This window comes from Pelobates fuscus, chromosome 3 (assembly GCF_036172605.1).
Source record: "Pelobates fuscus isolate aPelFus1 chromosome 3, aPelFus1.pri, whole genome shotgun sequence".
Classification (NCBI taxonomy): domain Eukaryota; kingdom Metazoa; phylum Chordata; class Amphibia; order Anura; family Pelobatidae; genus Pelobates; species Pelobates fuscus.
In genome coordinates this window covers 257,373,326-257,399,919 of record NC_086319.1, presented here as the reverse complement: position 1 = coordinate 257,399,919, position 26,594 = coordinate 257,373,326, and the positions used below count along the sequence as shown (strand labels likewise).

Genomic DNA, 26,594 nt, shown 5'->3' with positions numbered 1-26,594 from the left:
TTGAAAGAACTACTTCCAGGAGGTTTAACCATCAGAATTGATGATCTCAGGTGGGATGGCCTCACAGAGACCAGTGTGACAAGGGAATAAAAGTAAGTAAAAGTATTCTTAAGGCTATAGTTCCCCTTTATTCTTTCATGTAATGTAGAAGTGGCATCCTGACACTGAGGATCAGGTAAACTGCTTTCCTTCTACACACAGTGTATTTTCAGCAAATTCTGTAGTGCTGTACAGTGGGTGAACTAACAACACGTAATTGTAACCAGACAAATGGACGCACAGGAACAGAGGGGTTGAGGGCCCTGCTCAATGAGCTTACATGCTAGAGGGAGTGGGGTATAGGGACACAAAAAGGTATAAGTAAGGGTAATCACTGAGAACTTAGTAGGTTATTTTTGACAGATACAGGTGGTGGTGGGGGGGAAGGGAGGAATGAAACCCCGCTAACAGTTTAAATTATATGCTTTCCTGAAGAAGTGTGTTTTCAAAGATTTTTTTTGAAGGAGTGGAGACTGGGTGAAAGTCTAACGGAGAAGAGAAGGGAGTTCTACAGAAAAGGTGCAGCCCTGGAGAAGTCTTGGAGGCGAGCATCAGATGTGGGAGTACAGACAGAGGATATGACATTTAGCCAGTTTCCTACCCCTCCCCACATAATGCACCACAGCTGTGTGCTGGATCCTCCATGGAGATTACTGTAAGAAGAAAGTCCTCACAGGACTAGGTCAGGATACTGGTTGCTTTACATTGAGGAAAACTTTGCCAGAGGGGCTTAGAATGGACACCTGATGTCCTATTAGCTATTTTCAATATATTGACTTCTTTCCTGCAGCCTACGGGCTGTTAGTTTGAGATCTGAGCTACAGCATTTTAGATCTTCATATTCCGCTTGGTTTCCTCTTTCCCCATATCGCATTATGTCTAACCTCTGTTCATACTTCTCTAGGGCTGCACCATTCCTATGGAACACCCTTCCCTTCTCTGTTAGACTTTGACCCAGTTTCCACTCCTTCAAAAAAAATCTTTGAAAACTTTAGGAAAGAATATCAATTAAACTGTGAAGGGCTTTCTCTCCCCGCACCCTGATTCCTCTCCTGCAACTGTCAATAAAACAACACTAAGCCCTCAGTAAATACTATCCTAGCAACGTACTATTCTACCCTTACCTTTTGTGTCGCTATACCCCACTCCCTCTAGCGTGTAAGCTCATAGAGCAGGGCCCTCTGTTCCAGTGCATCCAACTCGTCTGGTTACAAATAGTGATGTCCCGAACTTGTTCGCGTTCGCCACGGACGGCGAACACATGCGCTGTCCGGTCCGCCCCCTATTCGTCATCATTGAGTAAACTTTGACCCTGCCTGTACCTCACAGTCAGCAGACACATTCCAGCCAATCAGCAGCAGACCCTCCCTCCCAGACCCCTCCCACCTCCTGGACAGCATCCATTTTACATTCATTGTGAAGCTGCATTCTTAGTGAGAGTAGGGACAGTGTAGCTGCTGCTGATTTGATAAGGAAATTGATAGCTAGGCTAGTATATTCAGTGTCCACTACAGTCCTGAAGGACTCATCTGATCTCTGCTGTAAGGGCAGCACCCCAAAAAGCCCTTTTTAGGGCTAGAACATCAGCCTGATTTTTTTTTCTGTGTAATGTAATTGCAGTTGCCTGCCTGCCAGCCTGTGTGTCAGGCTCACAGCATATACTGTGCCCACGTGCCACCACTCACTCACTGGTGTCACAATAGCTTGCATTTAAAAAAAACTAAAAACTTTTTGGACTGTAATATAATAGCAGTCAGTTTCCTTCACTAGTGTGCATTTCAGGGCCTGCCCAGTGCCACCACTCACTCACTGGTGTCACAATAGCTTGCATTTAACAAAAAAAACAACTTTTTGGACTGTAATATAATAGCAGTCAGTTTCCTTCACGAGTGTGCGTTTCAGGACCTGCCAGGGCACAGTGTCACACCAGTGCAACTCATATCTGGTGTAACAATAGTGTAAATTTAAAAAAAAAAATACAATTTTGACTGTAACAGATTGAATAGCAGTTAGTTGTCTGCCAGCGTGTGTGTCAGGCTCACAGCGTATACTGTGCCCACTTGCCCAGTGCCACCACTCACTCACTGGTGTCCCAATAGCTTGCATTTAAAAAAAAACTAAACTTTTTTGACTGTAATATAATAGCAGTCAGTTTCCTTCACTAGTGTGCGTTTCAGGGCCTGCCCAGTGCCACCACTCACTCATATCTGGTGTCCCAATAGCTTGCATTTAAAAACAACAAAACTTTGTGGACTGTAATATAATAGCAGTCAGTTTCCTTCACTAGTGTGCATTTCAGGGCCTGCCAGGGCACAGTGTCACACCAGTGCAACTCATATCTGGTGTAACAGTAGTGTACATTTAAAAAAAATAAAAAATTTTTTAAATGCAATTGATTGAATAGCAGTTAGTTGTCTGCCAGCGTGTGTGTCAGGCTCACAACGTATACTGTGCCCACTTGCCCAGTGCCACCACTCACTCACTGGTGTCCCAATAGCTTGCATTTAAAAAAAAACTAAACTTTTTTGACTGTAATATAATAGCAGTCAGTTTCCTTCACTAGTGTGCGTTTCAGGGCCTGCCAAGTGCCACCACTCACTCATATCTGGTGTCCCAATAGCTTGCATTTAAAAACAACAAAACTTTTTGGACTGTAATATAATAGCAGTCAGTTTCCTTCACGAGTGTGTGTTTCAGGGCCTGCCAGGGCACAGTGTCACACCAGTGCAACTCATATCTGGTGTAACAGTAGTGTACATTTAAAAAACAATGAATTTTTTTTGACTGTAATAGATTGAATAGCAGTTAGTTGTCTGCCAGCGTGTGTGTCAGGCTCACAGCATATACTGTGCCCGCTTGCCCAGTGCCACCACTCATATCTGGTGTCACAATAGCTTGCATTTAAAAAAAACTAAACTTTATTGACTGTAATATAATAGCAGTCAGTTTCCTTCATTAGTGTGCGTTTCAGGGCCTGCCCAGTGCCACAACTCACTCAAATCTGGTGTCACAATAGCTTGCATTTAAAAACAACTAAACTTTTTTGACTGTAATATAATAGCAGTCAGTTTCCTTCACTAGTGTGCGTTTCAGGGCCTGCCCAGTGCCACCACTCACTCATATCTGGTGTCACAATAGCTTGCATTTAAAAACAACAAAACTATTTGGACTGTAATATAATAGCAGTCAGTTTCCTTCACGAGTGTGCGTTCCAGGGCCTGCCAGGGCACAGTGCCACACCAGTGCAACTCATATCTGGTGTAACAGTAGTGTACATTTAAAAAAAAAATAAAAAAATTGACTATAATAGATTGAATAGCAGTTAGTTGTCTGCCAGCGTGTGTGTCAGGCTCACAGCGTATACTGTGCCCACTTGCCCAGTGCCACCACTCATATCTGGTGTCACAATAGCTTGCATTTAAAAAAAACTAAACTTTTTTGACTGTAATATAATAGCAGTCAGTTTCCTTCACTAGTGTGCGTTTCAGGGCCTGCCCAGTGCCACCACTCACTCAAATCTGGTTTCACAATAGCTTGCATTTAAAAACAACAAAACTTTTTGGACTGTAATATAATAGCAGTCAGTTTCCTTCACGAGTGTGCGTTTCAGGGCCTGCCAGGGCTCAGTGTCACACCAGTGCAACTCATATCTGGTGTAACAGTAGTGTACATTTAAAAAAATAAAATAAAATTTTGACTGTAATAGATTGAATAGCAGTTAGTTGTCTGCCAGCGTGTGTGTCAGGCTCACAGCGTATACTGTGCCCACTTGCCCAGTGCCACCACTCATATCTGGTGTCACAATAGCTTGCATTTAACAAAAACTAAACTTTTTTGACTGTAATATAATAGCAGTCAGTTTCCTTCACTAGTGTGCGTTTCAGGGCCTGCCCAGTGCCACCACTCACTCAAATCTGGTTTCACAATAGCTTGCATTTAAAAACAACAAAACTTTTTGGACTGTAATATAATAGCAGTCAGTTTCCTTCACGAGTGTGCGTTTCAGGGCCTGCCAGGGCTCAGTGTCACACCAGTGCAACTCATATCTGGTGTAACAGTAGTGTACATTTAAAAAAAAAAAAATACAATTTTGACTGTAATAGATTGAATAGCAGTTAGTTGTCTGCCAGCGTGTGTGTCAGGCTCACAGCGTATACTGTGCCCACTTGCCCAGTGCCACCACTCATATCTGGTGTCACAATAGCTTGCATTTAACAAAAAAAAACTTTTTGGACTGTAATATAATAGCAGTCAGTTTCCTTCACTAGTGTGCATTTCAGGGCCTGCCAGGGCACAGTGTCACACCAGTGCAACTCATATCTGGTGTAACAGTAGTGTACATTTAAAAAAAATTTTTTTTTAAATGCAATTGATTGAATAGCAGTTAGTTGTCTGCCAGCGTGTGTGTCAGGCTCACAGCGTATACTGTGCCCACTTGCCCAGTGCCACCACTCACTCACTGGTGTCCCAATAGCTTGCATTTAAAATAAACTAAACTTTTTTGACTGTAATATAATAGCAGTCAGTTTCCTTCATTAGTGTGCGTTTCAGGGCCTGCCCAGTGCCACCACTCACTCATATCTGGTGTCCCAATAGCTTGCATTTAAAAACAACAAAACTTTTTGGACTGTAATATAATAGCAGTCAGTTTCCTTCACGAGTGTGCGTTTCAGGGCCTGCCAGGGCACAGTGTCACACCAGTGCAACTCATATCTGGTATAACAGTAGTGTACATTTAAAAAAAATATATAAAATTTTGACTGTAATAGATTGAATAGCAGTTAGTTGTCTGCCAGCGTGTGTGTCAGGCTCACAGCGTATACTGTGCCCACTTGCCCAGTGCCACCACTCATATCTGGTGTCACAATAGCTTGCATTTAAAAAAAACAAAACTTTTTGGATTGTAATATAATAGCAGTCAGTTTCCTTCACTAGTGTGCGTTTCAGGGCCTGCCCAGTGCCACCACTCACTCATATCTGGTGTCACAATAGCTTGCATTTAACAAAAAAACAACTTTTTGGACTGTAATATAATAGCAGTCAGTTTCCTTCACGAGTGTGCGTTTCAGGGCCTGCCAGGGCACAGTGTCACACCAGTGCAACTCATATCTGGTGTAACAGTAGTGTACATTTAAAAAAAAAATGAAATTTTTTTGACTGTAATAGATTGAATAGCAGTTAGTTGACTGCCAGCGTGTGTGTCAGGCTCACAGCGTATACTGTGACCACTTGCCCAGTGCCACCACTCTCATCTGGTGTCACAATAGCTTGCATTTAAAAAAAACTAAACTTTATTGACTGTAATATAATAGCAGTCAGTTTCCTTCATTAGTGTGCGTTTCAGGGCCTGCCCAGTGCCACAACTCACTCAAATCTGGTGTCACAATAGCTTGCATTTAAAAACAACAACACTTTTTGGATTGTAATATAATAGCAGTCAGTTTCCTTCACGTGTGTGCGTTTCAGGGCCTGCCCAGTGCCACCACTCACTCATATCTGGTGTCCCAATAGCTTGCATTTAAGAAAAACTAAACTTTTTGGACTGTAATATAATAGCAGTCAGTTTCCATCACGAGTGTGTGTTTCAGGGCCTGCCAGGGCACAGTGTGACACCAGTGCCACTCGTATCTGTTGTCACAGTAGCTTGCACGCATAGTACCACTAATCGAAAAAAAAATGACAGGCAGTGGCAGGCCACCCCGCAGGGGCCGTTGTGGTCGTGGTGCTGTGATTCCCTTTGGCCCTAGAATAATGCCCAATGTTCAGAGGCCACGTACCCTGAACTTGAAAAGTTCTAAAGACATAGTTGACTGGCTAACACAGGACACCCAATCTTCTACAGCTTTCGCTCGGAACCTCGACGCACCATCCTCCTCCAGCTTAGCTTCGGGCAGCTCTCAAGTTACCACTCGCCCGCCTGCCGCCACCACCAACACTAGCACCACAGCCGCTTCACTTGGTATGTCAGAGGAGTTATTTACACATCAGTTGGAAGAAATGAGTGATGCGCAACCATTATTGCCAGAGGATGTAGATAACAGGGATATGTCTCAGTCAGGCAGCATTACACATGTACGGTGTGATGATGATGCTGTACCCACTGCTGCTTCCTTTGCTGAGTTGTCAGATACAAGTGAAGCGGTTGATGATGACGATGCGTCCGTGGATGTCACGTGGGTGCCCGCTAGAAGAGAAGAAGAACAGGGGGAAAGTTCAGATGGGGAGACAGAGAGGAGGAGGAGGAGACGAGTTGGAAGCAGGGGGAGGTCGTCGCAAGGAGCTAGTGGCACAGTCAGACAGCATGCATCGGCACCCGGGGTCAGCCAGACAGCACGCCAATCAACGAATGCTGTTGCCACCACCAGCATGCCGTCATTGCAGAGCTCAGCAGTGTGGCATTTTTTGTGTGTGTCTGCCTCTGACAACAGCGATGCCATTTGCAACCTGTGCCAAAAGAAGCTGAGTCGTGGGAAGTCCAACACCCACCTAGGTACAACTGCTTTGCGAAGGCACATGATAGCACATCACAAACGCCTATGGGATCAACACATGAGTACAAGCAGCACACAAACTCAAAGCCGCCATCCTCCTCCTGGTCCAGCATCTTCAGCCACGTTAACCACTGCTGTCCTCCTTGCCCCCTCTCAACCATCCGCCCCTCTGTCTCTCGCCTTGAGCAGTTCCTGCTCATCTGCCCAAAATCAGGTGTCTGTCAAGGACATGTTTGAGCGTAAGAAGCCAATGTCACAAAGTCACCCCCTTGCCCGGCGTCTGACAGCTGGCTTGACTGAACTCTTAGCCCGCCAGCTTTTACCATACAAGCTGGTGGAGTCTGAGGCGTTCAAAAAATTTGTAGCTATTGGGACACCGCAGTGGAAGGTACCCGGCCGAAATTTCTTTGCACAAAAGGCAATCCCCAACCTGTACTCGATTGTGCAAAAGGAAGTAATGGCATGTCTGGCACACAGTGTTGGGGCAAGGATCCATCTGACCACTGATACCTGGTCTGCAAAGCATGGTCAGGGCAGGTATATCACCTACACTGCACATTGGGTAAACCTGCTGACGGCTTCCAAGCATGGAATGCGTGGCTCTGCAGAGGAGTTGGTGACACCGCCACGACTTGCAGGCAGGCCTGCTGCCACCTCCTCTACTCCTTCTACTCCATCCTCTTCCATAACCTCCTCGGCTGAGTCCTCTTCTGCTGCTGCGTCTTGCTCCACATCAACGGCACCCCCCCAGCTCCCCAGGTACTGTTCCACATCCCGGATATGGCAGTGTCACGCCGTCTTGGGGTTGACTTGCCTGAAAGCAGAGAGTCACACTGGACCAGCACTTCTGTCCGCCCTGAACGCACAGGTGGATCAGTGGCTGACTCCGCACCAACTGGAGATCGGCAAAGTGGTTTGTGACAACGGAAGAAATTTGTTGGCGGCATTGCATTTGGGCAAGTTGACACATGTGCCGTGCATGGCACATATGTGTAATCTGATCGTACAACGCTTTGTGCATAAGTACCCAGGCTTACAGGACGTCCTTAAGCAGGCCAGGATGGTGTGTGGCCATTTCAGGTGTTCCTACACGGCCATGGCGCACTTTTCCGATATCCAGCGGCGAAACAACATGCCAGTGAGGCGCTTGATTTGCGACAGCCCGACACGTTGGAATTCAACACTCCTAATGTTCGACCGCCTGCTCCAACAAGAAAAAGTCGTTAACGAGTATTTGTATGACCGGGGTGCTAGGACAGCCTCTGCGGAGCTGGGAATTTTTTTGTCACGTTACTGGACGCTCATGCGCAATGCCTGTAGGCTCATGCGTCCTTTTGAGGAGGTGACAAACCTAGTCAGTCGCACCGAAGGCACCACCAGCTATATCATACCATTTGTTTTCTTCCTAGAGCGTGCCCTGTGAAGAGTGCTGGATCAGGCCGTAGAAGAGCGTGAAGAGGAAGAGTTGTGGTCACCATCACCACCAGAAACAGCCTTATCAGCATCGCTTGCTGGACCTGCGGCAACGCTGGAAGAGGATTGCGAGGAAGAGGAATCAGAGGAGGAATGTGGCTTTGAGAAGGAGGGTCTTTCATGCTGTCGTGCCTGTTGAGGGACCCTCGTACTAGACCCCCGGTATAAGCAGAAAGTGCCTGAAATGTTACCGAATTACGGCAAGTCGGAAAGGATGCAGCAGTTCCAAAATCAATTAAAAAGTATGCTTTACACAGCGTATAAGGGTGATGTCACAGCACAACGGGAATCTAACAGGGGAAGAGGTGAAAGTAATCCTCCTCCTCCCATGACCACGCCGGCAAGGACAGGACGCTTTACAGACGTGTTGTTGATGGAGGACATGCAGAGCTTTTTAAGTCCTACGCATCGCCGCAGCCCTTCGGGGTCCACCCTCAGAGAACGACTCGACCGACAGGTAGCAGACTACCTCGCCTTAACTGCAGATATCGACACTCTGAGGAGCGATGAACCCCTTGACTACTGGGTGTGCAGGCTTGACCTGTGGCCTGAGCTATCCCAATTTGCGATAGAACTTCTGGCCTGCCCCGCTTCAAGTGTCCTGTCAGAAAGGACCTTCAGTGCAGCAGGAGGTATTGTCACTGAGAAGAGAGGTCAAAAAAGTCTAGATTACCTCACCTTTATTAAGATGAATGAGGGATGGATCCCGAAGGGACTGACAGTGGGCGATACATTCGACTAAAAAAGGCCTGATGAGGGGGACTACTTAACACACCACTCCTATCTGGTGGCACATTAGATTGCAGGCGCAGTGCCCCAAATTTGACGTAGGAGGACCGTCCAAGCATCTTTTTCCATCTCCCGCTTCCTAAAATCGATGCCTTATATACACGTCCCCTGATAGGGGACGTAACAGGGATTAAACTGATAAGAATAGCACTACTTAACACACTACTCCTATCTGGTGGCACATTAGATTGCACGCGCAGTGCCCCAAATTTGAAGTAGGAGGACCGACCAAGCATCTTTTTCCATCTCCCGCTTCCTAAAATCGATGCCTTATATACACGTCCCCTGATAGGGGACGTAACAGGGATTAAACTGATAAGAATAGTACTACTTAACACACTACTCCTATCTGGTGGCACATTAGATTGCACGCGCAGTGCCCCAAATTTGAAGTAGGAGGACCAACCAAGCATCTTTTTCCATCTCCCGCTTCCTAAAATCGATGCCTTATATACACGTCCCCTGATAGGGGACGTAACAGGGATTAAACTGATAAGAATAGTACTACTTAACACACTACTCCTATCTGGTGGCACATTAGATTGCACGCGCAGTGCCCCAAATTTGAAGTAGGAGGACCAACCAAGCATCTTTTTCCATCTCCCGCTTCCTAAAATCGATGCCTTATATACACGTCCCCTGATAGGGGACGTAACAGGGATTAAACTGATAAGAATAGTACTACTTAACACACTACTCCTATCTGGTGGCACATTAGATTGCACGCGCAGTGCCCCAAATTTGAAGTAGGAGGACCAACCAAGCATCTTTTTCCATCTCCCGCTTCCTAAAATCGATGCCTTATATACACGTCCCCTGATAGGGGACGTAACAGGGATTAAACTGATAAGAATAGTACTACTTAACACACTACTCCTATCTGGAGGCACATTAGATTGCACGCGCAGTGCCCCAAATCTGAAGTAGGAGGACCGACCAAGCATCTTTTTCCATCTCCCGCTTCCTAAAATCGATGCCTTATATACACGTCCCCTGATAGGGAACGTAACAGGGATTAAACTGATAAGAATAGTACTACTTAACACACTACTCCTATCTGGAGGCACATTAGATTGCACGCGCAGTGCCCCAAATCTGAAGTAGGAGGACCGACCAAGCATCTTTTTCCATCTCCCGCTTCCTAAAATCGATGCCATATACACGTCCCCTGATAGGGGACGTAACAGGGATTAAACTGATAGGAATAGTACTACTTAACACACCACTCCTATCTGGTGGCACATTAGATTGCACGCGCAGTGCCCCCTTGTCTGTTAGTCCACCCATTGTATAGCGTTATGGAACTTGCTGGCGCTATATAAATAATAACACTTCTGAGGGAAATATTTATCTTCCCATGGAATACATTTTCCACTGACTCTTGTAATTTTATTCACACATTTCTGATTTTTCAACCGTCTCATTTATATGGCAGTTTTCTAATTTCTTGCAAATTCTTGCGATTTTTCTTTCATGTGCACATAGTAGGTGCTCTTATACTTAGTAATTTTTTTAGTTCAGGACAGTTGATGGAAGCTACGTAGAGGAACTGGCACTCAATGGAGGAACTGACTGACTCTCGGCAGACTCCAGGTAAGTCCTCAAACTGTTTGCAAACAGTTTTACTGCTTAAAATGAGGTAGTGGTAATGGTGCTTGGCGTGTTCCTTTAAGATGAGCAGGTTGACTTATTTTTTTTTTGTATGTTAACAGAGCACTAACATGGTGAACACGCGGACAAAAAAGTATATGGAAGACAACAGTGTATACACAAAAAGATATTTTGCTCCATAATCAACCCTTTAAAATTACTGTGCTATTATCTGACATAATGTATTTCAGAATGGCCTGAAAAACGTTAGATTTGTGTAGATGTATCAATATACCTTGGCACTGAAACCGTTTAGTGGCCCATATGTGGGTGATTGTATACCTGTGACCTATGATACACCCTGACATAGAAACTTAAGCTATCACTAACCGTGTTCTTCATAGTTTTACAAACATATAGCCCCAGGGAATGCACATATATCAAAGCAAGGCATAGACCAATGTTGTAATGTAGAACACATTCACATATGTCAGGTTCTTCTTAGAAAGGGATGCAGACATGGACTTTTGAATTGTGATTTAATGGTGTTGGCACATTGATTAAGCTGACCATAAGCAAATAGTCTTGAGGAGGTGGTTTGTGAAATACTGAGTGTTTTGTTTGTTCGTGCACTCAATAGTGGATGTGTACAGAAAAAACAAAACACTTTGATAGATGATGAAGTACCCTTAAGAAAGAAAGAAAATAAAAAACAGATAAAATGTGTAGTCCATCCCCACTGAAAGTTTGGTAGATAATTTGTCAGAGGAGGAATCTCATGATCCCTAGGATTAAAATGAGCACATATTTCACATGAATAGCTTGATAATATAATTAAAGACACATGATGTAAAAAAACAAAATTATCCAGGTGATGTAGGAAAGTTCCCCAAGGTCAAACATTTTCAACTACACTGTTCGTTGTGCTTTCTCTGGCATTGTCATTCATGAGAATTTTTGTAGTTACTAGCTTTGTATCACAGAGAACTATTCCCAACTCATATCACACTGCGGGAAGTACTTAATTAAAAGTGAAGGTGTGGGACAGACTACCAAGTATCTGAAGAGGAGATATTAGCATCATCTGTAGTAGATGAGAATGATATAGCTTTACAGATAGTAATTGGGTTACTGCAAAAGTGGTGAGAAAAACATGCCCTAAATGCAATTAATATTGTTATGAACTAGTGTTCAGCGCTTTCATAAGTTGCTGCAGAAGAAGCGTATTAGTAACAGATTTTCATTTGCTAGAAATCCATGCAGGGCATATACCATCCTTTCTAAAAAACTTGTGTTGTGCTTTTCTTATATGCTGCATGATTAATAGAAGAGATTTAAACAATAAAAGTAGACAGTTATCCATGATCTCTGTTACAGTAACACCCTTTATCTGTGCCCTTTACGTTCAACTTTAATCTTATTTCCTGGCTTGCATTTATTGGTTAATCTGCCACATCTACGATTAAAGGTGCAACATATTCTGAGTGCCGGATTCCAAAGGAAAAGTTGGGTGCTTTAGTCCGTGTAGACAACACCTATGGGAAAACAGGGAAAGGGTTTATACAACAAGAACAGAGATCACAATATCATACATCTCTCAGCTGAATGTTAGACTTGCCATACTACTTAATATAGCGCACAAAAACTAAAGTGCTGCTCTCAGTAAATAGGAAAAAAAATGCCACCCTAAGCTCCCGGACAAATGCCTTGTTTGCCTCATGTTCTGGGGCTGTCCACCTTACTGTGAGTGAGTGAGTGAGTGAGTGAGTGTAGCTGTCAGTGTGTGTCTGTGAGTGAGAATGGGTGTGCCTGTGAGTGTATGTCATTTTATGTGTATCTGAGAGTGTGTGCCTGTCAGTGAGTGGGTGTGTCAGTGTGTGTCCGTCAGTGAAAGTGTGTGTTGGTTAAACAGTGTGTGCCAATGACTGTATGTGTGTGCCAATGACTGTATGTGTGTGCCAATGACTGCATCTGTCAGTGAGTGTATATCAGTGCATGTATCAATGAGGGCATGTGTCTGTCAGTCAAAAAAATGGCCTTGACAAGAATTGGGGGGGCAAATTTAGATTTTAGGGTGCCTGAATTTAGTCGTGCCTAGGGCAGCACAAATCCAAAATACACCACTGGTTCTAGAGAAGTATTGAGACTGAAATAAACAGCAGTATGGCTAGTGAATTCAGGTGATTTGTCTGCGCTGTAATACGCATGTTTGAGCATAATTTGGCTCAATTTAATTGACAGGGACAGAGACAACCATAAATTACTTAATTCAGGCAGCAAGCAGTGTTTAACAGTGTAGTAAGTGCCCCTGACAGCCATGATAAAAAGCCACTATGAGGAATGAGAGTAGGTGCAAGTATTTTGTGCACCACAAACTTTGTTGACAGGCTGGTACAAAGTAAATGTATCATGCGGAACCTACCAATCCCTGCCAAGCGTAATTACATTTTACAATAAAGTCTCCTCCTAGAATGGGGTTTTAATTATATTTTTTGTCAGGTTACCCCTATATTTCATTTGTAATATCTGTAAACCTCTCCGTGCCACTGCGCCCTAAAATGTCATAATCTTGTCCCATATAGTCTTATGTTATCCTTTCTCTTACCCTCTCCGGGCTGTGGGCTCCCGGGCCTGGTTTCTGTGTTGTATCCCCAGGCATAGAGTTTCGTCCAGTCATGCTGTATTGAGGAGGTTTATATTTGTATGTTATTGGATCTACAACACGATATGTTCCAGGACCTGGTGTCTGGCAGGAAAAGGAAAAAAAATGTAGTTGAATGGAAAGAATGGTGCAAGAAACAATAGGACAAACAGATTAAAAGTGTGGAAAATAAACCAAAGATTCAGTTAGTTGCTCACTTTCTGCAAGTCCTCATGGAAGCTGCCAAACTTACTCCGACCCGTCATAGAGTAGTTTGGAGCGGAAGTTCTGTTTACAATATGTGTACCCAGAACCGAGGGGAGCATATAAGCTGCTGGACCTGCAGAACAGATATAGATTAAGACACAGAGTTTGTTAATTTGAGCATCTAGGAAAAACTAGACAGAATGCAGTCTGCAAATTAAATTAAAATGATCTATTTTAGAAATGTTTTGTAGGTTAATATGTTTACAATATGCTTCTTACATCTGAATTAAAGAAACAAAATCAGAACATTTTACCTCGAAATAAGCAAATTCTTATAGCATTGTGGCCAAGTAGACCTTCTTAAGAATGAATTCACAAACTACTCCCAAAACAAAAATAAATAAGAATTGACTGCATAATTCAGAAATGTCACTGATCTGGAACTTATACCTTGGAAAAAAAACAAAAATAACCCAAGGAGAATTGCCTATAACACATGTTAAAGGAACACAAACATGTATTCCTGACACTGTAGCGTAAAAACACTGTTCATGTATCTGGTACCTCCTTTCCTCACTTTAAAAAAAAGGTATTTTACTTACTTTTTTTCCCAAGCGCTGCACCAGTCTTGCTGCAGATCATCACCCGGCCCTGCCTGTGTGGCTGAGATCATCAATCTTGATGATCTCAGCCAATCCAATGCTTTTCCCATAGGAAAGCATTGGGAGGCTATTGCGCATGCGCGACATCACACTGTGCTGCACCAATCAGCATCGCATCATAAAGGTGCATTGAATTAACGTATCTCTATGGGGAACGTTCAGCTTCTCAATGCAGAGCATAGAGGCTCTGACCATCAGTGCTGCACACTGTGTGGGGAACAATTGCAGATGCTTGTGGAATGCCTTGTCTCTTCCTTTTGTTGGACACAGAGAAGATATATAACAGACTGGAAAGCTTTTCCTTTTGTTACAACTTTTGGGTTTTCCTGAAACATTTATACACTCTATTATGGCACACTTGCCTAGGTCCTCATCCTCTGAGCAGAATCCCTCTCCCCCATAACTTTAGGGTTTTCAATGGAAAATATTTTGCTCTTTACATAACAATGCAGATTTTACATGTTCCTTCCAATCCTACCCTACCTCAGCATATGTGAATGACGTCCTACTTTTCATCCATCCATGCTCCCTTTGTATGGCTTGACTCTAAGGTTGAAGCGCTTAGTGTCCCCAAAGCAGGACCCTGGAGCAAGACCAACTATCAGCAGTGCTTAAAACCAATATTTATTAAGTAAAAGTTAATATATATATATACACTATGTAAAAAACAAAAAAAACAGGTTAGATATGCACCTATCCAGTCTTGATAGCATAGTCCCTTTAGGCCAAAATGAGAGTTGTCACAGCCAATTGATGAAGCTATTAATAGCGTGACACCATGCGTGACACCAAGCGCTTCCACCTTAGAGCCAAGGCATACAGAGCTCTAAATAAGGTGAGAGTCTTTTTACATGAATTGTCTTTACTTTGTTACCAGCATAGACATACTACACCATAATTCTCTACTATATCTTTGTTCATTTTATTTTCATTGCTATTATAGAGCCTCATCACTCAGGCTCTAAAAAAATTGTGGGTGTAACCCTCTACTTTCCTTTTTGCACATCAGCGCTTTGTTAATAACATCTGCACCATCGTCGTTTTATTTTTATCTTTCATGTTGAACTACAATAAGACCTGTATATTGATATATTAAGGGTAAGCATCACAGGAATATTTTAGTGCTAAGTCCAAGGGTCACAGGAGTATCCTTGTGAACTCTCCCTGTTTTGTCTAAATATTGTGGTAGAGTGAAAACTGTCTACACAACAGTGCATTTTTATCCCTGTAATCAGTGAAGCTGGAACAGCTTGAGTGTATGTGGAACTATTATCTGTCACGGAATGAACAGATATCCCTGCATCCACATAGATGAGGTTAATTAGCCACTCAAGATGATTCCTTCACATATATATTTGTAATTTAGAGTGAAACACAAAAGTGAGAGTGTAAAATTCAAGGCTTGAACATTATCTCCTAGACAAATTATTGTGAAAAAGGTCACATGTAGTTTCCATGTACAATTAAATAAAACACTGATTACTACATCTAACAAAAACAAAGAAAATAAGGAGTAAGGTAAGAAACAGAGGACAAGTTCCAGTCCTAACACACAGCAAACATTTACCTGGTGTCTGGTCGCTGCTAAACATCTTGGTTCTTGCTGCCAATGAATAGATTGGAGCAGTGTGGTAAGCAGATTTCCCAGCTCGCTCGGGTGAATAACTTCCTGAGAGAAAAACAAAACAATACTATTTGATTATTCTGAACACGATTTCTCCAGCAGTACGGATTATTGTAATCGGTGCCCCAATACTGAATGTAGATACAAAAGGCCTTCACTAAAATGAAGCTACAGCTTGAATGTAAAGTGATACACAGGTCTTATTTAACATACAGGGTTACTCACTAAAGCAAGAATTATCAGTAGTTCGCCTGGGAAATACTAATTTGGGACCAAGTTAGAAGAAAGCATAGCAAAGTTGGTGATTTTTTTTTTTGTTTGGCTATTGTGGCCTGTATTAGTATTTACTATAGAGATATTGGGAGACCATTAATAACACAAAATGTTTGCAATGCTTTCGTAAATTCACAGTTTAGTGACGAACTTTACAAGCTGTGAAACATATATTACTTTGATGTTAGAGGCCAGTACTAAGAAAATTAAATGGCACATCAGTACCAAACACTAAATTATTAAGCATTCACAGAGATTTTCTGAAAAGGGCTCATAAGTATTAATGTGGAGCTGTGCATTTTACAACATGTGCCTTAGGGTGCAATGAGCTGCAATATAAAAATAAAACCTAGAGGGTATTTGATGAGCAGTAAACTGTCAGAATTTCACCAGGGAATTACAAATTATAGGCTGTCAAACACATTTATAATAATCTACTGTTTTACTGCAACAACTGATTCCAAAGAAATAACCATGAACAGTCAATGTTTACCCACAGGAGTGGAAAAGCCATTTACATGCTAAGCAATAGCTAAAACACATTTTAATATGCTTAACTCTGCCTGAAATTGACTAGTTTTCTTTAATCAACCCCCACACACCCACTCTGTACCTGGTCCAGGGGTCCTAAAGGGGTTGAGTTCTCTCGATCTCCCATAAAGAGAATATGCTGGAGTTCCATCCTTGCCCCTCGCGGTGATGTTTGCTGGTACCAGGTACCCTGGACCCGGAGAGCAGTCATCCATAAACTTAAAGCGACGGCTTCCAAAGCTGTATGCTGGTGCTCGGTATTTACAGGGGTCATGCTGCACAAAACCTTTATAAGTAATGGACAAATAATAATAATCAAGAAGGAGTTGAAAATAGGGAAAAGGGAACTGCATGTTATCAACCGTTAGAATTATATCTACTGATTTACAAAGAAAATCTTTCACAACAGAGAATATATGGGGTATAAAATCATTTGATAAATGTATCATATGCTATAGAACACAGACTGGAAGGGTACCATAAAAGTGGATTGGTTTAGAACAGAGATAGACAGGGAAGAAACAGATGTAATTGTTAAACAAGAAACATAATAAAAATGGAGTGTTCAGCATTTATATAAACCGGATTGCCGAGAGAGAAAGTGATACAGTCACAGGGGTATATCATCAGATTGTGGTGATCTGAAAAGCACATTGCAAAATCTAGGTTAAATCAGCTGATTTAGGATAATTTTACACCTTTAGCTATAGTCACAACGCGGCTATTTTGACCTAAAACTCGAATTTCCATTTTTAATTCACTCTTCAGTGTTTAGTAAACACAATGAAAATGATGGAGACTGTTATAGTTTCAGTGGTTGAGCTGGTGAGATTTTATAATGAAAAATAGGCCCCCAGTCATGTACATTTCCTTTCAGTTTGCAAGTGGTGTGATTTTTACTTAGTATAGACATATGCCTTAGCTAGGTATCCTTGAATTTTCCTAGAGGTTTGCTCACTTAACCTAGACAGGGACTGGAATAAATCTCCTGCATCACTTTATTAAAGGACCGAAGATTAACCATGGGGCCAATGATGACCAGCTGGGACTATAATTCCAGAAGGGTAACCGCAGAGCCAATGTTATCCATCACTGTATTAGACTTTCCAACTGCAGTATTTTCACACTGGCAGCACAAGCAGAGCATTCAGAATTTAGTGAATAACCTAGAATGGCTTGCAACTCTGTTTAGGTCCTGGTTATTAAAAGCCACAATCAGCATATTGTATTTTATTAATATTATTTTTATGCATGTCATTATATATTCATTATAAAGCACACACACCTCTTCACATACTTGTGATCCCCTCCTGAATTGCCTCACTTACCTGTATTTCCTGGTAAGCCGTATTTGGGACCTGGACTACTGTACAGAGCAGCAATTGGTCCTCTCGGTCTGTGAGGTCTCCATGTTCCAATCTGCACTTCAGTACCCATTGCGGGCTAATTCTGGCACATCAGCTGATATAAGCGGTGATGGAGTATCACTAGGGACAGAAATACACAACTATTGATTGACACACCACCATATTATTAAATAAAAACACAAACTTTTGCTTGTGACAAAAATGTACAATGTACGCATGACAAAATGTCTTCTGTATATTATATTCTATACAAAAATTGTACTTACATTGTTTACGTTACTATCTTTTTTATTTTCTTGGAAAAGAAAATGACAAAATATATTTTAAAAAAATAATAAAACACACACATATATATATATATATATATATATAAATAAAAAATAATGAAAAAATAATCACATCCAAGATACGGGAGCTAATTAAGGTCCCAATTCAAACAAAAACAAAACAAACAAACAAACAAAACAAAAAAACAGCACATGCTCTAAACCTCAGCATCTCCATCATTACATTGTGTTCCTAGTTACCATGCATTCTTTGAAGCAGTTACTAAAACTGAAGCAGTTACTAAAACTAAAGCAGTTACAACAGACTCCAGCAGGATTCCTTGAGGCATAGCAACGCCATACTAACAGAATCAGTGTGGCAGAACAATGGAGCATGTATGCGACTTGAAATGCATTGCCTGCTAAGTTTCCTGGATTTCAAGAAACAGTCACTAGCTTACTCTTCTACCATCTTGTTTAATTTCAAACATTATTAATGGCATCATTTCCATCTATTTATTCCTGTAGTACAACTAACAAGGGTTGTGAAAACTCCAGTGACAAAGTATTGCAAGTTTATATATACTAATATTGCCTTGATATCAAACTGAGAGATGGTACAGTTAAGCAGACTCCTTCAAATATGTGAAATATTTTCTTTCAATAGAGAGAAAGATCCCCAGTGATGAAAGACAATAAAGCGAATGCACTGTGTGTGTCTGGACAATTCCAGGGCCAGCCAATATCTATCAGAATAGGCAGCATAACGGAAGGCATCTTCTGAACTGTCAGCTATCTGACCCTATACTCACTATTTTGCAACTTTCCATTGCTTTTCAAAATCATGTGCTTTTTCAGTCTGCAGTCATTTTTGTCGGGCGTTCCTACCTACTACAAGTCAGAGAGAAAGTGGGCTTGATTTAGAACAAAAAGTGACGTCTGCAAAATAGTGACCATTGGGCCAGGTAACTGACTATTTAACTTAGGATGCATAATGATGGGTATCAGAAAGGGGCAGTGGAAAGAGATTTATTTAAAAATGTAAATTTACATGTATTAAAAAAATATATGGTACATTATAACAGAAAGATTATATAAAAGTATTTAATGTGATTTCCCCTTTAACATCCACCTACGGTAACTAAATCGACACCCAAATCCAAGTTCTCTTAACCCTAAATGTTGTCCTAATAGCATTATTTTAAAACATTTTGTGTTTAATGTAGAAGTTACACTCTTGTTAACTCAGCTTTAATTCAACATCCCTTTAATGAACTTTAACTTGTATAACTCAACATTTCATCAGTAGTGATTTAAGCCCATACTATTAAACTCCCGTTAGAGTTGTAGTATTTCTGGAAAGTTTCACATACTGTTTGGAAATACTGTATGGTGTCTTTACATGCTTCGAAAGTACATCAGTTAAAGGCACTCCCCAGGCTATATTTGCCCTCTCATCTGTTTTGGAGCTAATGCATTAAAAAATGATCAATAAATATAATAAAAAAGCATTAATCTCTGCAGGAGATAACTGATAAAGTATTGTTATTCATGAGGTTTCATGAATGAAAACACTTGTACATGCACAGCTGTTCTACAGGCTAAGTCATGAGGGAGTCAAACAAGTCACTTGGGAATTATACTGCATGTTCAATTCATGCTATATATTGCGTGGTTGCAGCAATTTGCATTGACTTTAGCAATAGTAATACCATAGAGACAGGATAGGAAATTCATTGCTTAAATGCGGTACAAGGAGCAATCCTTTACATGTCATGGCAGTAATCTTCCATCAATAATTAATTTCCTCTGACTGCATGTAACTCTACATTCATAAACCTCTTAACAGTATGTTGAATTTACAGGAATCAAAGCATTCGATTGGCTGACATTTTCAATTCTGATGATCTCAGCCAAGGAGGTGGCCCGGGAGGTGGAGCCAAACACCGCCCTGGCCAATCATCATCTCCTCATAGAGATGCATTGAATCAATGAGGAAAGTTCAATGTCTCCATGCAAAGGGTGGAGACACTGAGTGGCAGTCACACTGTACAGCACTGACCCTGGAAACCCTCCTAGTAGCCATCTGAAAAGTGGCCACTGGCGGTGTCCCTAGGCTATGTTTTTTATCTAAAAAGACAGTGGTTACTGCAAAAAGCCTGCAGGGAATGATTATACTCACCCAAACAACTAAATTAAGCTGTAGTTGTTCTGGTGACTATAGTGTCCCTTTAAACACTCTTCCCCCATATATTTTAACTTGCTCAAGTGGACACCATATACAAAAAGCCAACAAAAGGTGCTTATAATAGAATTTATATAAATGATGAATTATATTATTAGTTCACTCCACAGTTGTCAAATGTGTGTATATTCTGGGAATACTAGTCTGATAGTAGATATATCGATCATATTTACCCAGTCCGTAACAAGCCTTGGATTAATATTCATAGGACTGATTGGATTGGTAGGGTTTAAATCATTAACCAGTTGCAACCTGTACTTTTTTCCAGGGTGGCTCAGAACAGCTAACAGGTACAGCGCAACCAGGTGTAGCTTCTCACATGCTGATTAGGTAGGATCATTCATTACTCAGTTTGGCGCAGTCGGTGCTCTTATATAATGGTGGTATTTGTGAAAGCTTCTCAATGACTGCCCAAGAACTTAGTATTTTCTTTTCTTAATTATTACATATTATTTTGTGTATTTTTTTTTTTTAATTGACAGTTAAAGTCAAATAGGAGAGGTGAATTTAATAACTTTGATAAGTTTGGGGCCCTCGCCTCGGTATTTATAGGCCGGGAGGTTTGTATATAGTTATTGTAGTCATTTCAATTGTTCTATATGGCCATTCTCCAATGGCCATATTTTATTGTGCCGTTATCAGTATCCATTCCATGACACATACACATTATTTGTTACAAGTATTCAATTCAGCCTTTCATTATGTCTATCAGACAAGACAAAAGGTTGTGGTCTAGTCATCCTAGCAGACTGTTAGACAAACTGTTGCCATTGGATACTGATATGAAACTAATTTGTTTGCATGACAACTCTCTCTCTATCTATTACAATTCTCAAGCCACATAGAAATGTCCTGTTACTGACAGGTATATCACAAAAAAAAAGATTTATTCACTAAACTTTGAAATGTGCCAAACTGAAATCAAAATGGCAAAATCGTGGCTAAAATAGTCAAACTGTGAATGGGGCTGAGTTTAAGAATTTCTGCAAATCCGCTATTTAGCCTCAGGTTTGACGTTTAGATTTCTACTTGCTACAATTTAGAATTTAATGGGGGAAAAAAAGTTGTGGTTTTTTTTTGTGTGTGTGATTTACCTCTCAGCAATAGGACATTTCTATGTGGCTTGAGAATTGTAATAAACCCATTATGAAAGATCCACATGCACAATGGCTCTAACAGTGCCAGGTATAGATCCACACTAAAATATATTCACTAAATAATCCAACTTTAGTGAAATAAATACCAAAACGCAAAAATAGTTTATTTAGATAAATTATCTAAATCAACTTGACAATTTTGGCCTAAAGCTTGCAATTTGGTTTTTAATTCACTTCAATTCAGTATTTTGTGAGTAAACCCCTGAATTACCAGGAATACTAAACAATATACTGTAACACATTAAAATTTGCTATACTACAAAAATGTCTAATCTGGAAAATATCTCAAACACTGTTATAGTTGCAGCTTGAATATATGAACCTGCATTTTTAAGTTCAGGTTTTAAATTGCTATATAATTTAGAATGTAAACTAAAAAAATAAAATAAAAATAAATCACAGCTGATTACATTTTCCAGTTTAGTTAGTTTGGCATAAATGTATCATTATTTTTCTTTAATTTCAAACAACTCACATTTTTTTTTTTTTTTTTTTTGACAATCTGAGTGTTTATTTAGATTTTATCAAGACATTATAACATAACAAACATATAAGCAGTTATAAGGGAAAATGAGTAAACATACATAGTGGGAGTAGTATATCGACATAGGTGAACAAAGCGGGTTGGGTGTTCTCCTCTACATTGAGGGAACAGGAGTCTCAACCAGGGATTTTCAGCCCCGTCTTGTAAAGGGGAGGCTCAGCTTAGTCACCCAGAGTCAGGTGGGATACATAGGACCTTTTTCAGCTTAGGGGGTCGTGCTTAAACACAGAGATTGCCTGATCGGTCTTATATGCCACCCAACTCAGCTTTATTACATAATTTCAAACTTAAGCCCAGGTGTATGTTAGCTTGGTTGACCAATCGCTTAGGTCAATGTTGGAACTGTCACCCTACTGTAACCCTAATTGGAGATGCCCTGAACAGGCGCAACTGCGCAACTATATTGTCCCTAGTCGGTCTCTGTCTGTCCCCCTATGGGGGGGGGGGAGGGGGGGGGGAGGGAGAGAGAAACAGGTCGGGGGTAAGTCTGAGTGGTCAAGGGTCCCTTGTCAGGACTTGTCAACGTCAATTAGGTGCCCGGTGGTGTGGGTAGGCACCTCGATCCATACAACTCAAGTGAAGGCGGGTAGATTCGTCGTCTATATACAGTTTGTTACATCCGTAACCATAGCTAGGTCAGAGGGCCATACAGTGGGGGGACTGTTGCATGGGCAAGGTAGTATAGGGCAGATGGGGAGGGATTACAGGGGGGGGGGGAGAGAGGGTCGGCAGCAGCAGGGAGGAAACCAGGGGGAAGGTCCGCCAGCGAACAACTCACATTTTAGCAAATAACCGTGCAAGTGATTTCTTTGAGATATGATTGGGACCATTTATAGAGTAGCTATGCTGCAATGCAAAGTTCTAAAAGCTGTCAACTGGAACTCTAAAATTTTAGAGTTGAGTTCTAGATAGTGCCCTGATGTTCCTTTCTGTGTTTTTTTCTATTTTAAAGCCATGCATATATTTTTTTAAGGAACACTATTGTGTCATGAATACAGACATGTATTCCTGACATTATAGTTGTAAAAACACAGTTTAGGAGGCCCCCCTTGCAGTTAAATAGGTCATTAACTTACCTTTTCTCCAAAAAGGCAGTGTTTACAAACTTTTACAGGCTTTTTAATGTAGACACCAGAACAACTAAATTAAGGTGTAGCTGTTCTGGTGACTATAGTGTCCCTTTAATGCTCATATTAAAACAGGTTCATAATAATTTTTTTTGTTTCTGACAGGATCAATTTGTTGTTATATACCCAACAATCACCACTTTCCTGAATGACCAACATGTTGGTTGGTATCACAATAGAATGCACAGCACAGCACAGAATGTTGCAGTAATGGCTTAAACTAGTAAAACCATCCTATCAGAACCTACACAGATAATAAGTTGAATCACAAAATTTTGACAGCTGTTTAATACATGTATTAAATTATATGGCTTTAACATAGATTAAAACCCAAAGGGGGGATATCAGGACACTATATAGACAGACATCAGCATAGGTCATAACTGAGCTATTGAATTGTGCTTTAAATTTCCTAAAATATAGTATTTAGAATTAAAATAAAGTCAGATAGAATGTGACTGAGCTGTTGGGAGGTTTATATTCATACCCATGCTGTGTCACCCCAGTCACCCCCCAGCAGCAGTAAAGGAGGTTATAAATCTGGGATTCCCCAAACCAGTTCCCTGTCGGTGTGAATGGCCGCTCCGGTTAATAATAAAGCGCTATGGAAGTGTCTGACCTTTCCCGATGTCAGTTCTCCGGTTTCTCCTCTCCAGTGTCCGCGGCTGCCAGCCAGCAAAACTGCTCTGTGTGCTCCCGGGCCCCGGATTTACCCCCAGACCTTGTTTGCCATCACCTGGCGACCGACCGCTCAGCAACCGCTGCCATGGCAACGACGCGGTTTGCAGCCTCGGGAGGTGTCCACGTGGAGCTGCCCTCAGCACTACAACACTAGGAATAGCGATTCTATATCAATATAAATATACACTGACTTTAATTCTGCTATCAGCAATAGGAATAGCGATTCTATATCAATATAAATATACACTGACTTTAATTCTGCTATCAGCAATAGGAATAGCGATTCTATATCAATATAAATATACACTGTCTTTATCAATGAGACCAACTATCAGCAATAAGAATAGCTGTTCTGTATTAAGATAGAGCTATATATATATGTATATATATATGTATATATATATATATATATATATATATATATATATATATATACACACACACTCTCTCTGTGTCTGTCTGTCTGTCTCTCTCTCCTTCTATCACCCCTAGATATAGCTGATGTGTGTTAATAGTGAATATATAATAACTTTAAACCTCACTGAGATCAGCTCTTACCCCTAGAAATAGCTAAAGTACGTTAATATAAATATACACTAATTTTAATTATCATTGAGACCAGCTTTTACCCCTAGGAATAGCTATTATATATATATATATATATACACACACACACTCTCTCACTCACTAATTATCACTGAGACCTGCAATCAGCATTAGGAATAGCTAATGTAATATGTGTTAATAGTGAAAATATATAGAAATATACACTGACTTTAATTCTCACTGAGACCCGCTATCGTCCCTAGGAATAGCGGTTTGTGTACTAGACAGCTACCTAGTATACTGGACAGAGGGTTTTTCACTTAACTCTGAACTGTACTGAATTACAAAATGTAGACTAAAATGGAGAAAAAATCTATAGCTGAATTCTTAATGTTTTACAGATTAGTTATTTTATCCTCACTTTCACCATTGAGCTTTTAAATAAACAATGCTTTAGAGATTAGAGGATAATCCCTAGTAGATTTTTCAAATTTTTGGCCATTTTTGGCAGATTTAATGCACAGAGAGAAACCAAGCGCAACATTCCAAAGAACTCCATCAACCCTTTCCTTCTTGTGACAAATTAAAAATCTGGTCATAGTTTTTTGTTCTCTTTTCATTATACATCACCTTGGGCACAATTTAATCCCTTTGTGGCATTTACTATTAATTTATAGTATAGTGTATAAAAAAAATAGCCTATTATATTATTCTTTTATATACAATATTTCCACTTGACATAAATAAACAAATAACGGATTATTTTCTCCACAAAAAATGGTAATCTGTAAACTGGTGCAGCTGAACAAAAATGCTTTAAAGTAAAACTGGCACTTACTATTCCTGACTTTAAGGATACTTTGCGTATTTCTGAAATTTTGTAAGTATTGACCCTGTTATTGATAGTTGACTCAGCAATATCAGTGCAACGAAAGAAAGGGTAGGTAATGGGTTTTGCAGACAGTCTTGTGTTTTTTGTTTTCGTTTCTGGGACATTGCTTCAGAATGGTCTGGCTAAATAATGGGATATTCTAAGTACTCCAACATCTAATACTGACACTAATACACTAATTTGTTTGTGTTCATTATATGCCTACACTTGTTTGTAAACACACACAAAAATAGTGTTTTGTGAATTTGTGCATGCATATCAGTATACGTCAATGTAACTGTGTATGTGAGTCAATCTGTTTGTGCATCTCTCATAGTATGTCCGTGAGCATCTTTGTTGCAGTGCATGCATTTTTCTGTGTTTGGCAATGTGTCCGTGTGTGTGACAGTGCATATGTATAAATACCCATTTGCATGCAATCACCAATATTACACACAAATGCACAAAAGCACCCCTGCATTCAAATGCCAAAACTGTACACAAAACCAGTCCTCCTAAATTAACAAAAGTGCATTTCATTAGCCTGTTGTAACCGCATAGTAAGTAAAAAAAAAAAAAAAAAAACATTTAAAAAAATGCATTGTCAAAACCAAACAAATAAAGTGATAATGCCTTGATGTATATACACCGGTATTTACAATACATATCGTACATCTGCTCTATATCAAATTAATATTTTTTTTTTGTTGTAATAATGCAATTTTTGTGGATCTAGGACATACTTGAAAACGAGAGAAATCTCAATATAAATTTTATTATAGTAAAAGAGGCATTGCTATGCAAAGCCTCATCAAATGTATACTTTCCTGGCTAATCATGGCAGCATATACATATGGGTTAGCTAGTTAGCTACTCCTCTTTACAGCTGATAGGACAGGAATAAAACAAATAGACGTGCATTCGTTATTGGACGAATATGATTTCTTCAGAATTTTCAGACATTTTTGTATTCGTTTACTATAACATAAACGAAAGTCCTACATACGAATTATATATCCCATTCTATTTTCCGACAACATATACAAATGACGTTCGGGAGATATGAACTACCGAACAGGGGGAGCATTCGTGTCCTGAAATTAAGAGATTCCCTTCCATTGCAGGAGGATTTAACCTCCTTTATATTAATATGGCGGCCATAGTGATGCAGAGGGGGGAGGTAGGAATTGTTAATATTTATTATGAGGAGGGAGCTGGTAGCGCTGCCGGCTCTCTCCTTGCTTTTTTTTTTTTTTTATGTAGTGTTATTTTCGTCAAATAATTGTTTACCAAATTTCGCCCAAAATATTTTTACATTTTTATACTATGGTACTTTTACACTGGGATTACTTTAAACTGTGATGTCATTAAACTGTGGTGCATTATGCAGCTGTGCCGTATGCTGAAATGCCTTTATACTGTGATGCATTTAAACTGTGATGTCTTTAAACTGTGGTGCATTATGTAGCT

At 40.5% G+C, this 26,594-nt stretch overlaps 1 protein-coding gene across 1 annotated transcript; it reads right to left on the bottom strand.

Annotated features, from left to right (window-relative positions):
* Nucleotides 1-10,904: 10,904 nt before the first annotated feature.
* CIMAP1B (ciliary microtubule associated protein 1B) lies at nucleotides 10,905-23,785 on the bottom strand. Its single transcript, XM_063445488.1, has 7 exons — nucleotides 23,646-23,785; nucleotides 17,649-17,807; nucleotides 16,403-16,606; nucleotides 15,460-15,561; nucleotides 13,242-13,363; nucleotides 12,988-13,128; nucleotides 10,905-11,917 (listed from the first exon to the last, which is right to left on the bottom strand). Exons 2-7 carry the CDS (start codon nucleotides 17,755-17,757, stop codon nucleotides 11,825-11,827), a joined length of 771 nt encoding a protein of 256 aa, XP_063301558.1. The 5' UTR covers nucleotides 17,758-17,807; nucleotides 23,646-23,785; the 3' UTR covers nucleotides 10,905-11,824.
* Nucleotides 23,786-26,594: the final 2,809 nt, after the last annotated feature.

Coding starts and splice junctions, on each gene's coding strand:
- CIMAP1B (XM_063445488.1), bottom strand. CDS start 17,757: ATGGGTACTGAAGTGCAGATTGGAACATGGAGACCTCACAGACCGAGA. Junction 15,562..16,402: donor CTTTAGGACCCCTGGACCAG/GTACAGAGTGGG, acceptor TTTTTCTCTCAG/GAAGTTATTCACCCGAGCGA. Junction 11,918..12,987: donor GAGCCCACAGCCCGGAGAGG/GTAAGAGAAAGG, acceptor GTTTTCCCATAG/GTGTTGTCTACACGGACTAA.